At 39.4% G+C, this 14,410-nt stretch overlaps 1 protein-coding gene across 4 annotated transcripts in view; it reads left to right on the forward strand.

Annotated features, from left to right (window-relative positions):
* Positions 1 to 14,410, forward strand: part of MAP7 (microtubule associated protein 7) — a 131,060-nt gene that overhangs the window by 67,062 nt on the left and 49,588 nt on the right. For all 4 annotated transcript variants that reach the window (XM_067293675.1, XM_067293676.1, XM_067293674.1 and 1 more), the window contains exon 3: positions 5,238 to 5,315. In XM_067293675.1, coding sequence (XP_067149776.1) covers positions 5,238 to 5,315 — 78 coding nt within the window. The remainder of the gene's footprint in view (positions 1 to 5,237; positions 5,316 to 14,410) is intronic.

Consider the following 14,410-nt stretch of genomic DNA (forward strand, 5'->3'; position numbering starts at 1 on the left):
ACATTTTATACTCTTACACTTCTCTAACTGTTTCAGTCAAAACTAGTATCAGTGACTGTTCATATGTGCTTATGCTGGAACCTCTGATTATTCACAAAGGAGCAAAACTTTTAAAAAAAACAAAAAACAAAAAACTTCAGTGCAGTTTGGGAATGAGGGTTGGGAACTGAGATAGGATACAGAAGCTACTGTACCTGCATCTGTGCTTGCAGAAGGATTATCTACTGTAAGTGAGGCTTTATAGCTTTATATAATGTGCATCTCTTGAGACATCTCTTCACTTACCACAAAGAATGCTGTATTCTGTAATATACTCTGTGCAGTAAGCAGATGTTTGTCATTACTGCACCATATCTGATCGTTACACTATGTGGATTTAATTCACTGTTCCCATTAATGCAGCACTTTACAGTTAAAAGCCTATGTACTAAAATGCTTAATGTAATCCTTAATGCCACAAGTCTGTTATGGTTTGATGCTTAGGACAAGTTCCAGAAGAGCAATTAGGTATCTAAATTCTGCCTGCATTGTACTTCAGGTACCCAAGACTAAAAGGTGTAATAGCGATAAGGGTTGGGCACACTATAAGCACTCCTGTTTCAGCTGCTTGACAGCTTGGCAGTTCGGTGACTGCTCTATATTGCCAGATTCTTTTCTGTCTCTGAGCTGGGTGCCTCATGCCTACATTTCCAGAGAGAAGCAATCCTGGTGCTGTGTTCAGATCACATCCAGTATGTGCTGTCAGACAGTGCTCGGGCCACTACAAAGCATGACATTCGTGGCTGCTCTCAGTCAGAAGGGCAGTGGGAAGAAGAAGAGAGAATGGAGTTAACTTTGCCTATTTTTTTTTTTTTAGAAGAACCATAACTTTTGGAGTTGGACAGTGTTCAGTATCCACTTTATCTTGCAGTAGTTTAATCCCAGTCTTTCATCTCCCAAGAGGGTGTCCTAGCTGCTCCTCCACTCCCTTCAAGCTGTGCTGGTGTATAGAAGGAATGCAAAATCCCTGAGGCTGCAGAGAGGGAGGGCACAGCGTGCCTGCAGGGTTCGGCCCTGCAGCCTGCTGATGAGAGCCCCTGTGTTGAAGAGGGAAATCCTGGGAGCTGGTTCCTGTCTTTAGACTGTGTATGAATTGTGTCAAACACTGTTTGGATTAAAAAACAGAGACTGTTTGTAGCGGGGGTGACAGCCATCATCATAAGCAATGTTGTTGTTGCCTAGAAGGTGTCTACAGGCTGAACAGATATTAGGAGTCCAAGAGAGAAACACAAGCAATTTTGAATGTGTGCATGAGAATGGGAACGGAGCTAGACAGAGGGAAGAGGGTTTTTGAGACTGCAGAATGCATCATTTCAATTGCTGCTATGGCTTACATAGTTCATGGGGGAGATGGGAGAAGAAAGAAATATCTGGTTTCTGCTTTCCACTTCATAATCCTTTCGTTTTCTTCAGTGCCAGAAATCAGCACCCTCAGAGTCAAGGGCAGAAAGGAAGTAGCCATTTGTGAGAAGAGACTGAGAGGGTTATAGATGGATATGAAGAACAGTAGTAGCTGAGTTACTTCTGAAATCACACTGAGTGCAGCTGATAGTTGCCTGAGCTATAGAAACCGGCCATATGTAATAATTAAATATGACAATTAGTAATTTAGCAAAATAACCTAATTTCTACAAATACAGACTGTGTGTGAGAGTTCACTGACTATTAATTATATAGAAGATCTGAAAAGCCTGCATTTTACTCTTATTAACATAATTAGGGACTAAAAAAAGTTGACATTTCAGTGCTGAATTTCTGTAAAGCACTATTTATAGCTTCTAAGCTCTTTCAATAGATTGGTAAATTCTTTAAGAATAATTTTGAACTCATAATAAGCCCAGTAAGTTTATGAAAAGCACTTTGTGTTTAGATGTTTAATTTCCAGCCATAAGTAAATACAAAATTAATTTCCCCCTTTTAGAAGTATGCCTTAAGAATTAATCTCCAAACTTCCCTTTTGGGCATAGTATTTAGCATTTGCATGTTCGATTTTATAGCTCTGTTAAATAGTTATTTACGTGTAATGAAACAGGTTGCTGAGTGTTGAAAAGCATCACAGCATAACCAGGCTGCAACTTTGACAGCAACACATTGGTCTTCCTGGACTATCCTCTGTAAGGTTTTGTACATGCCCAGCTATCAACTAGAGCTGTAAGAACTGAGATCCTTGCAGGATCTGTCACAAATGATGTATTTCCAACCTTCTTGTGTAACAACCTAAAACTGTTGTGTGATGATGATGATAAGCGAGGGAGAGTACCTTGTATGCTTGCCCTGGTATTCTTACTAAAATGCCAGCTCCCAAGATACTTGACTAACAGGATGGTAATGGGCAGAGAGACATGAGAAACCAGGGAGCAGGCCTAGTGAAGTTTCTTGTTCTGACTGAGTTTGAAACTAAGTACTTGGGGTGTCAGCAGGTTAGCTGGGTTCAGAATGCAAATATTAGTGGTTGGGCTTGTAGCCAAACCCTGAAGGATCAGCTACCAGGCCTAGAAAAGATAATATAATTAACAGCATCAGATTTGCTCCAATAACCTTGTGAGTATCAGCTGCCAGTGAAGCAAAAGCAGTGGGATGGTTGGTGTGCTGCAAAGGTGTTATCCCCATCCTTGTGCCAATATTTATTTACTGCTTTGCACCCCTCAAATCTCAGTGTGGAAAGTGGCTCGCTACTGAATACGTACTTACACTGGGGGAGAGGGGTGTAGGGCGAGGGATGGGAGTGGGGTGTGTGAGCACTATCAGGTGTGTGAGATATAGAAAGAATAATTGGACATCTTGAAACAGAATGGCAGAGGGCAGTTTTAAAAATTTATTTTATTCCTCCTATTGCTCATAATTAGGAATTCCTAAGGGAGACCTTTTCAGTTTGCCTGTCCGTGTAATCCTCCTGCGTGTTTGAAGAATTGCTTCTTCTCTCCTGATAGGGAAATCTCTCCTCCTCTGAAGAAAGGAGAAAATAAGTGGAAGAAGAATAGTATATTCTGAAAAAAGCAGCATGCATTTTAGGTTATTCCCCAGTGTCTCGCCATTCTCTGTCAACTTGGTGTTATATTGACTTTTTTGACAGCCCTTCAAGGGAATCCATGTTTTTCAAGGGAATTCATATTTGGTGCACATTGATTCCAGTAGCATTAATTACTCATACTGCAGAAATTCATGTTTTGTGACTCTTGTTAGCCAGCCACAAGAGAGAGTAAATACTGCTACCCTTCTGACCTGTGTTTGCATGCTGAAGAGACTGCACACAAGCCAGCACTCTTCATAATAGCAACCAAATATCAATTTTTGCCATTCACTGGACAAATCTATGGCATGGCTAGATGTAGCTTCATAAATGCCAGCACCATGTGCTGTTTATCAAGAATTAAAGATTGACCGGGAACTAGGTGATGGATTACCTTTGTCCCTGTTGGTGACTTTTTCACTTTGCTTTTATACCTTTCATTGGAGGCACAATATTCAAGTGAAAAATATGGTGGTTCTTCTACAAGTATGCAATGGGATTTCTTCCTGCTGTTCTTACTTTGCGTTGATATTAATGTCACTAATTGAGTCTGTATTCTCTGACTGCTGTTGAGAAGAATGATCATTGCTCACTGATGAGAGTTTGAAAATAATTAGTCTGAAGATAGTCAGCACTGAATTCCTTCATCCAGGAGGGAAGGTTTTGTCATCCGGATGCAGGAACTTCTGTTAGAGTATTAAATCAACATTACTGATTTTCCTCTAATTCAAATGGCTATTTAAAATCACTGTAAAACATCATCCTCGCTTCAGGGATTTATCTTTCCAAATATCTTTTTTTAAACCTTATTTGCATTGTCCAACATGTTGTTTTTCTAGAATTTTCTCCATAGGTAAGTACTGTCTATACACAGAAGGAGGCTGACCTTTATGTGTTTTTACAAATTGCGTATTTGTGTACTCACATTAAATAATGAAAAAGTTCTCTGTTATAGGAACCTTTCTTTTTATGGGCACTTTCCATGGTGACACTATTCTAGATAGTTCTTTGCTTTAACATGTAATATTTAAAAACTGAATTATCCTTAATATTAAAATAAATCAGACCATTTCTTTATACCCAGAAAACTTTTCTGTTTTGGGGAGTGGGAGGGAGGGTGCTTGTTTAAAACACGCTTTTTCAGTGCTAGTGAAAAAGCTAGCACAGTGAACAGCTTTCCAGATTTAACAGAAGAATCTAAGGAGAAGTAGGAAATTAGTTTTGGCAGCATGCTGAGATGAAGTGGTAACTCAGATTTTGTTCCCATTTTGTCTTGGCTCCACTGCTGAGACTGGAAGTAGGATGCTAGCTGCTTAGTATTTTGTTATTTTTCTGAATAACTCAGTCTGTCTCACTGAGCAAGTGACGTTTATCCAGCCAAACGTTTTTATAATCAAATCTGGGCTTTGAGACAGATTTTTCATATGTTATCCTTAGTTTTTTTGCCATGATCCAGGTGTCCGGTCACAGGTATTTTTAAAGAAATTGTGTGGCTAAGTTACAGTCTACAAGGATAGTTGTAGGAAGCTATTTTCTAACTTTATTGGTATTGTACCATCCTATATACATGATGCACTGCCTTAACACGTCTGCTAGAACCTTTAAAATACTTGCACACATGAACAACACCTTTAATATGATATCGAGTTTCCTATCTTAATTGTCACAAGAGCTCAACCAGAACTGCTACAGTGTTCTGGTCTGATCGGTTTTGCTTGTGTACTGAGCTTTATTTGAGTCCTGTGAAATAGTGCTTATTAGTTTTTTAAAATAATATTGGTGGGAAGAAGAGGATGCTGAATTATGATACAAATGCATTTTGGAGAGAGGTTATGAAATAATAGATAATATTTTGTCAGAATGATCTCAAGCAATCAAGTTGTTAGAAGCTTGGAAAAAAAAAGTCCTTCCTCATGGATTTGCATGGACTAGTTAGTTTTGTTTAAAATTCAGAGCTACAGCTTTGTCCGCTTTTGAGTGTTTGCACATTAAGATAATTGGAAAGGATTCATACTTTTTAAAATTGTTCCACCTTATTTTCATAAGACAGGTTTCTGGAACATTTGTTCTTTTTTGAAACTGGAATAATTAGAGCTGTTTAATGGTTGTTCTCATAAAAGCTTGTATATGCTAATACTAGATTTTATGCTACATCCCTAACTTTTTTTTTTTTCTCCTCTATATGCAGATCATCCACCAATACTAAAGGTTGATGACAGGCAGCGGCTTGCTAGGGAACGGAGAGAAAAACAAGAAAAACAATTAGGTAAGACCTGCTCTGTATTATTGGGGTTTTTTGTTTTTTGGGTTTTTTTTAAGGGACTATGACCTGCATGCAGCGCGGTTTTTTTGCCAGTTTGCTTTTAGTAGCATTCAGCACACTGATTTTGCTAAATATGCAGTGATGTCATTTTAGCTGTTTAGCTATTACATCTTTAAAGTAGATCTTGAGATTTATCATTACTAAACCTGTCACGTACCTATTACTTATCTTTATGAAATTGAATGAAAAATGGATTAATTTCTAAAATCATACAAAGGACTTTGACATAAATGGAATTTTCCAGTTTAAACTTAACCAATTAAGATTAGAGTTCTTAATATGTTGAATGCATCCTTTATTGCCATAAAATAGGGTAGCAAAACATGCTACCAATGTAAAATTTGAATTTTTCTCTATAAACTTGGGGTTTTTAGTCGAGTAAAATCTTTAGCAGGTGTCAAATAGATGTGCTCACTCTCCTATAAAAAGGAGTGTGTCACCTGTGCATGAGCATGCATAATACTATCCAAGTGAATTCTTAGGTGAAGGTTACTTAACAAGTAGCTAGTGATGGACACTACACTCGGTAATGTGGTAGTAGAAGGACTGTAGAATTATATAAAAAGCAAAATCACCATGGATACCAGATATCGAATCCTGGCAATGTTATTTTGGCCTACTGTGTGTCCTCAGGCTTGTTCTGACCTTCCTCCTACCTAGTCCTGCAGTGCTTCTGGCTTCCAGCTACCCGAGGGTAAAGAGGAACAGTGTCACTTGCTGACCTTGTCCTCTGGCCAGGGCACTTTCTCCCCAGCAGAGTCCCAGAGAGAAAAATGTGTAGGGTAAGCCTTTGGAATCTGTCAGTCAGAAATAAGGATTTTGAAGTTAGAAGTTCATGCCTTCTTGGTAACGACGATGCCAGTAGAGGCTGAGGAACAAAGGCTTAGTGAGGGGAGAGAAAAACCTTAATTCACAGTCCTTTCCTGGAATCTTGCCTAAAAGGTGTGACACTGATACATGGTGCTAGCAGGATTTTTTTTTTTTTTAATCATATTGTAAAAGTTTAGATGGTCGTGTCCCTTGCTAGTACTTAGATTTGACTTCAAATGCAGTATGCCATGTTTTTGTTTACTTTGATAAAATTAGTAATCTTGCTTGAAAATCTGGAGGGAGTGAATTAACTCATTAAATACATGCAAAATGTTTTTCTGCTCTAATTCAAATGATTTTTGCATCCCACAAAATTCAAGTGACTAGATTTTTTTTCAGTGAAACATACACAAAAGGGAGAACCTGGGTGTGCTTGAAGTATTGTGGTCATTAGTTTGTGAGGTTTTTTTAGTTCAAGAGAGAGTTACTCATCCTTGGAGTGTTTTGGTTGGTATAGCTGAAAAATTAGGCCTTTCATACATGCAAACGAATTTAAGTATACAGAGTCTGAATGTGTAAGTCTAGATAGAACAGGGAACTGATAGTCATTCACTCGGCTTTACTTCTTACAGTTTATGTGCAGTGATTCAAAATGATGTGTTCACCATGAGTATATGTTGTTGTTTTTTCCCCCCCACAATTTAATGGAGCAGTCCTCTCCACCTCCCCCCCCAAATATTTTGATTTTCAATATCACTGCACATCTTCATTTCTTACTATCTTTGAGAGTTAAAGGTGTTCAAGAGCCAAACCTCAGCCTGAGATAGCCCAAGAGCTAGTTGGTCAGCAGGTGTTAAACACCTGATCTTCATCATTGGCATCCCAGACAAGATCAGAAGACCACATAGTTTAGTCAAGAAGTATATACTTCTGTACGCAGACGGCAGGAGATGCAGAAGAAGAAGAAAGGTGTTGGCTTCAAACAGGACCCTGTTGTTACAGGATTAACCAGTGTCAGTGTTGTGTAGCATAATTTACCAATGCAATTGCAGAACTGGAGAAGGGCAAGTATATCTCACCTTCCGCACACTACTGGCCTAGCAGTTGATGACTGCAAGTCACTAAAAGACAAAAGGAGCAATAATAATTGTTGTAATAGAGACACCAATTTGGTATTTAGTGGTGCTTCCCATGCTATTTGACAGCAAAGGTTTTTTTTGTCCCCCCCCCCCCTCCCCCCTTCATTCTGAGTTAAATCAAGTAGATGCCATCAATCTGCCATTGCTTTCTGTTTACTGACTTTGCATTGCTTTGGTGACAGACAAGCAGGTGCCTGGAAGCAAGGTTCAACAGAGCGTAAGCCTCAGAAGCCTTGTTCTCCTTCAGTTTAGCAGTAGCCTTGTCCTCTAGCTGGACAATTGCACTGCAATCTCTTGCTCAGAAAAGCCTTTCTGACTACTTGGCCCTCTAGGTTTTTGGCTGGAGATCTTTATACTGCTCACAGTAATGCTTAGAAGATGGCATTTGCTCTGAAGACTGTGCTAACTTATCTGCTGGGGAGATGTTTTATCAGTTGTTTGACCTTAAAATGCAGCTGCTGTTCTCGATCCTCTCCGTTCTTGTGAGGAGTGGAGCCGGAGCCATTTGTGCTAGTGGATAATATTTTAACTTCTTTTTTTTTTTCTTTAGTAGTGTCATGGTAGAGCCTTTAGATGACTAACACTGATGTAAAGGGTCCTTATTCCTTTGCTTAGTAAAGAAGAACAAAGTACTGTAACTCACACAGTTTAACTGGAATAGTTCTTTTCATTTAAATCAGTAAGAATGACTAGAAACTTTCTTTTGAGACTGCAGAAAATACAAAACAGATGCAGAAAAATATGATTGGTCTGATGGACTCTATTTCTGGATATTTAGATATTTGTACTGGAGCCACACCAAGCCTGTACTGTTTACCTTGAGTCTGCCCTCTGTTTTCTATACTAGCTTTTTGTAGAGTTTTTCATGAAATTCAGTGTTCTGAGCCCTCTCTTAAGGATATCGCATGGCTTGGACCCCAGATATCGAAAAGCCTACCTGAAACTGTAAAATGAACTGTAAGTGTTGTCAACATCTGTGCTCCTTTGGCACAGTGGGGTTCTCCAGATAAAGCTCGTCTTTGCTGAAGGCAGCTTTCTCTGAGGCCAGTGTGAGGTGGTCCTCAGGTTCTGGGGGATTTTGCTCCACTATCTCCAAAACTGTTCCAGATGTAAAGTGCATTTCATTGGTCTTTTCTTCCCATCATGCACAACAAAAACAGCTCAGGCTGCTCTGCCAGGCAATTTCCTCTACTGTATGAAGCACTCTAACATACTTGTATCTCCAGCTGATGGGAGAGGATGAGACATACAAACAGGGGACAGACATTAGTCACATTGTTTAATGCACTGACTTTATGGTGTTGCAGGCAAAAATAAATAGAATAGTTATTTGTTGAGATTCTACATTCTTAGTCATCCCTACAAGTAATTATGTTCCCAACAAAGGTTCAGGTAACAACAAGGTCTCTCTCGTCTGCTCCTTGCATTACTTCCCCAGCAGCACATCTAGTCTGAGCTAGAAGCAACTACAAGAAAGCTGCAAAGGAAGAGGAGAAGATGAAGGATTGCTCTAATGCTCCAGAGGAACAGTGGGCACGTTTCAAAACAGCTGCTTCTGTTAGTGTGCAGGGATCAGACTTGCAGAACAACAGCTGTTAGGGTTGCTTGGGCTTTTTCAAGGTTATTGTCTTGGAAATGATGAGATGCTGAGTCCTTTTCCAAAACCTCTTATCTTTTGCTTAGTGTTGTGTATATGATAGATCCTGTTTCATTATGACTGGTTAATACATCTGGGGAGAACTTATTTGGAATTTCAGATATTGCAAAGAGTCAGCTTGCCAGCTGCATAACTGAGGATTAAGCAGACAGTTGCTTAGTAGAAGGGTAAGCATGCTCTCCCACTCTCTGGTGCACTGAAAGTATAAATCATTTAAGCTGGCAGAAGAAAAAGAGGCTGCTGCCCCTCTGTTATGTAGCAGCAAGAGAGCACAGTCAGAGAGAATATTACCATGTTAATGTCAAGTAATGTTTGATGTGAGGGTCAATGCTGAAATTCAAATACAACAAAATATTTTTTCCAATCTTTTCAAATTCATCAGTCATTGGGGGAAGAAAAAACAATCCTTGTATGATATAAATAGGCCTAACCACACTGAGTCAGCCCAAATTATGTACATAATGATTCACTAAAGATAGCCATGTATCATGTTGTTTGATTAGGTAATTGTTCTTAATGCTCAGATTTGCCAGGTACACCTTTCTCTTTTTAATAGACTGTGGCTTGAATCATTTGTGAAGACATGTACAACCTGTAATAGAAAATTTTTTGTCTCAAAATTAAAAATAAAATCATTAAAAAAAAAAAAGGTGGGGGAGAGAGGAAGAGAACTGTAACACCTCTGCTACAGTACTTTTCAGGAGATGTTGTTCTTCATTCTTGTGTCAGTGTGATTTTTCCAGTTGGCAGAATGCTTCAAGAGGCCCAAAGCACAGTTTAGTATGACATGCAAGAGTTGCCCCTTTTGCACTAAACACAGTGTCTTTTAAACCCTTTCCCACTCCATACTCCTATGGTCTTGTATTAAAAAGTCAGCAATTTTACAGCTGAGGACAAGATAGAAATTTTAACAGCCCTGTTCAAAATGGCATATCTCAAAGGGTCCCACTGGTAGGGACTTCTGGCTTGCTCACGGGGTAACGTGACCCCTGCTTTGGGTGGCTACTCCCCAAAGCCTGCTCTTGCACTGGGGTTGAGGCTGACAGTGTGGGCAGGCTTAGACCCTTCAGGTTAGAAGGGCAAATAGAAGGCAAAATAGAGGCTATTGCCCCATGTTAGTGAACTTCTCCTATATGACATTTCCACCTCTCAAACTCGCTCTTTGCTCAGGTCCGTTCCTCTTGCTGTACCAGTGCTTTGCTCAAGTGCAGGGAGAGATTCCTTTAATGTTCCAGAACTCTGATTTCCTAGTTATTGACAAATGAATGTCTGTTACTGAAATGACATGACTTCTAATGAGAAATGTTTCTTTTTCAGTGTGAGATAAAAGCAGCATCAAACAGTGGGATATTTGTTTGTTTGTTTTTTAATTAAGTTGATGTGGAATTGCTCCATTCCTAAATGGGAGGATTCTGCATGCCCCCGTGATGTACGAGTGCATTCTGTGTTCTTGCATGAAACATTACTTCGAGCTAACAAGAAGATTGAAAGTAGCGTTATACTTTCATCTGTGTATTTGTCTGTTAACGTTATGATTTAGGAGCTGTCTCTTGAAATTTGTGTTCCAGGACAGCAAAGCAATAATTTTTACAATGGCACGCAAGCCTCATTTTTTAGTGCAGAACCTGGATAATCAGTCACTCACGTCACGTGAACCATAGCAAAGAAATGTCTAAGCTGTCCATCTTCAGCGAATACCAAGTTGCATAATGTTGTTATATAAATGTGTTTGTCTCTCACTAAAAACTGGAGTTAGGATTTTATTAATACGGTGGCATTAGCTTTGCAAGAGTAAATGAAGGAATGATTTAGAAGTTGGATTTAAACTTGATTTTTTTTTTATTATTTTTTTAATTCAAGGGTTCAGTCAGATTTAACAAAGACTTCTTTTTAAGCAGAAGTTGGGTCCTTCAGTCATACCTGAAGAGAAATTATTTTTTGCTCAAAAAAACCCCAGAACCTCACCAACTCAGTGTTTAAATCTGGAAGTGTACAGATGGTAGTAATCTGTAACAATTTTGTTTTGTGCTTTTAGCAACTTGAATCACACAAGGTCACCTTATCTCTGTCTTCTCATGAAAATTAATCTAACTTGTTCACCCCCTTCTGCTGACATCATTTGGAGTATCAATTTAGTTGCTAATATGTTTCTTTATTGGGATAATATCCTGACCTTCCAGGAGAGGGTTGATTTAAGACCTATTTTTCCTCCTCCTTTTATTCCTACACTTTAACACTTTTTTGTTTTGTTTTGTTTTTGTGCAAATTCTGCTTTTTCCTGTGAGAGGTGTGGCTTTCGTTGGGGTACAATGGGTCAATATGTGCTTGCACTCTGAGAATTTGCTTGCACCCAGCAGTGACATTTTAGCACTGTTATTTTACTTAACACATTTGGGTGTCTAAAACACCTCTTCTTTTCAACAACTGAAGTATCCTGGAAGTATGATATTAAGTTTGATCCCATTTGAATCTTTAAGATAAGATTGCTGTTATTTTTGTTGTCTGGATACATATATATGTGGGTGGAACTATGAGTATCTGCTATTTTTTGAGGGTCAAGTTATGCTACCTAACCAAAATGAATAAAAAAGCTATTATAGAAGTGCCACTTTCACTTTAATATATTTTCATCTAGTTTTGGAACTTTGTTTAGAAAATGGGGAAGGCACGCTGGGGCATGTGTGGTACCTCACTTGTGCTGATCACCCTGTCAGGAAGACATAATTTCTCCACTGAGGGGGAGGCATTGCTTTTGAAGTGCTATCCCTGCACTTCTGAAAGATGAATTTTGGGTTTTTTTTTCTAGGTATAATTCCTGTTTTCTATGATTAATATGTTTTTTCAGTTTGGGGTTTTTTAGCCTTTCTCTCTTTTAGACTTGACTTTTCATGTAGGCAGAAATAAAAATAATTGTTTAGCAGCCATGCTTCAGGTTTTCTTATTCCCCTGGCCACTTAGTAGTGTGTTTGCATTACTTGCTGATATATGTGTATAGACCTTTAAAGGATTATTAGGAAAATATTTGCTTAATTCAATAGATAATGCTTCCAGTTGGTCCTGTCATCTGTTGGGACACTTGTTCTTTAGTAATCATGTTTTCATTCTGTGCTGTTCCTGCTGGTACTTTTTCTTCACAGTATATATGCATGAAGTTAACATCTATCCTTTAAAATAAGAAAATATTTCAGAATATCAGATCACTCTGTGTGAGACCAACCCTCTTAGGTCATGCAAGATGGAAATTCCAAGAGGGACTGTGGTATTTGAAGGTATAGGTTGCCAAATGGGGCTGTTCTTAAAGGATAAAAGGAAGGAGCAGTCACACGTCCCTTGGCTCCAGCTCAGCACTGTGGCTGCTGCTTTGCTTTAAACACAAACGTCAGGCTGACCGGCTGCATTTGGCACTACTGCGTCATGAGACAGGAGGGACCATGGCACACAGCTCCACAAAGGAGCATGGTATGGATCTAGCAGTTAGAAGGCAAAGTCTGCGTGCGTGCGTGCGTGTGTGTGTGTGTGTGTGTGGCAGGTCAAGACTGGGTTGTTTGTAAAGTTGATAATACTGCAGGGTCTCGTTGAAATGAAAAGTTTAAAAGCTAATGCTTTTTCAATAGGGACCTTCACCCTCAGCTTTGCCATGTTGGCTGCACCTATATTGGTAAACTGAACAGTGCCAGAGAGCATTCGCTGGCACTGCAATTCAGTTGTTCTTGCTATTGAACTGTTCCGATGGTGTCTGTCATGGTTTTGGTTCCAACCAACTAGCCCTCTCCTAGCTGGTTTCTGGGCAAGGTTTGAGAATTGGTCGAGGAAGCCCCTGAGTTATTCCTAACATGTTATTTGCATGCTGCCACTGTTCTGGAAGGTAAAAATTTAATAATATAGATGCAAGCTATTACATGCCAGTTGGTCTCTGGGCACATTTGATTTACTAACGCAGACCTGGTTCTTAATAATTGGGAAGAAAAATCAAAATATATTTTCCACATGGAAACTTACTGGGATTTAAAAATGTTCTTACTTCAAGAAACCTTAGATAGTGGTATAGCAAAAAGGAAGAGTGAGGTTCTTTTTGTTTGTTTTTACTTTGCAGTATCTCTGTCCCTGAAATTTGAGCAAACAGTTCTAAAGTCTTACATATCTGCGTATTTGAACTATGCTAATCATGCTTGAACACTGTTTTATCACAACTACAATCCTTCTGGACAAGGACACTGGGCTGGGTTTGTTTCTGGCATTGGGAACAGAAGATGAAAGTAATGCCATCTGACTTAACTTTTCATTAAAGGAAATGTGTTATTAATCGTAGCTTTTAGACTGTGTATCTGAGTTTCAGATTAGCCAGATCCATAAGCATTAAAGTAATATTAAAAAGATCACACTATGACGTGATTCTCTCCCATCTGCAAATTATCATTGGCAAAATATCTCATTAATAAAAATTACAAATAAATTTTCTTTCTATGAATTCCTTTTGGCTTATCCTATTCTTTGACAGTGAGGGACAGAGCTTTCTGGTTGTACAGATGTTGGAGAAGCCTCCCAGAAACTCAGTTGGTGACATTTGGTGAAAAATGAATCATTCTGGGATGTCCTCAGAGAACTGAAGAGTGCCAGAAGGATTTATAAGACAAGAAAACAATTTTTTAAAGAAAATTAGTTTAAAATTTTGTGCTCTATGTCCCTTAGAGTATGGTTACTGTATTGACTTACAAATCTGACATCAGAGCTGTTAATTAAAGCTGAGTTAAAGTTCACCTTTTAATTCACTCAGCCATTTCTGTGGGCTGATACAATGTTCCCGTTTTTAGGTACGGTTAAAGCATCACTGATCCATTTTGCTGCTGATGCAGCAAGGAGGTGATCATAGTCTCAGACAGTGCAGAGCTGGCAGCGAAGAAAGGTGAAACTGTGGTCAGAAAAAGCTATTGCTAAGGTCAGTGTTGTAACATCAGAAAAGATAAAAGGCTGGAAAAACTGATGAAGGCTCTGTGATCACTGGTCAGGTAACCTGTACATCCAAGGCAGCTGTGAAAAGGAAACTGAGAAAGGGCAGTGCTAGGCTGATGTGCACCTGTATTGACAGTAAACCAGAGGATAAAGGCCTGAAGCAAAAGATAGCAGCAGGGCCAGCAGAAGGGGAGCCAGGAGGACCTCCCCTTGCTTCATACAGGTGTACAGACAACAGTGGCTTTGACACCTCACACTTGTACCCTCTGCCCTCACAACCTGTCTAAAGTCCCTGCAAAGAACAGCTTGCTGGCAGTGCGCTGGCAACTAGATTACAGAATCACAGAATCGCTGAGGTTGGAAGGGACCTCTGGAGATCATCTAGTCCAACCCCCCTGCTCAAGCAGGGTCACCTAGAGCACGTTGCACAGGATTGCATCCAGGCGGGTTTTGAATATCTCCAGAGAAGGAGACTCCACAAC

This window comes from Apteryx mantelli, chromosome 3 (genome assembly GCF_036417845.1).
Source record: "Apteryx mantelli isolate bAptMan1 chromosome 3, bAptMan1.hap1, whole genome shotgun sequence".
NCBI classification, from domain to species: Eukaryota; Metazoa; Chordata; class Aves; order Apterygiformes; family Apterygidae; genus Apteryx; species Apteryx mantelli.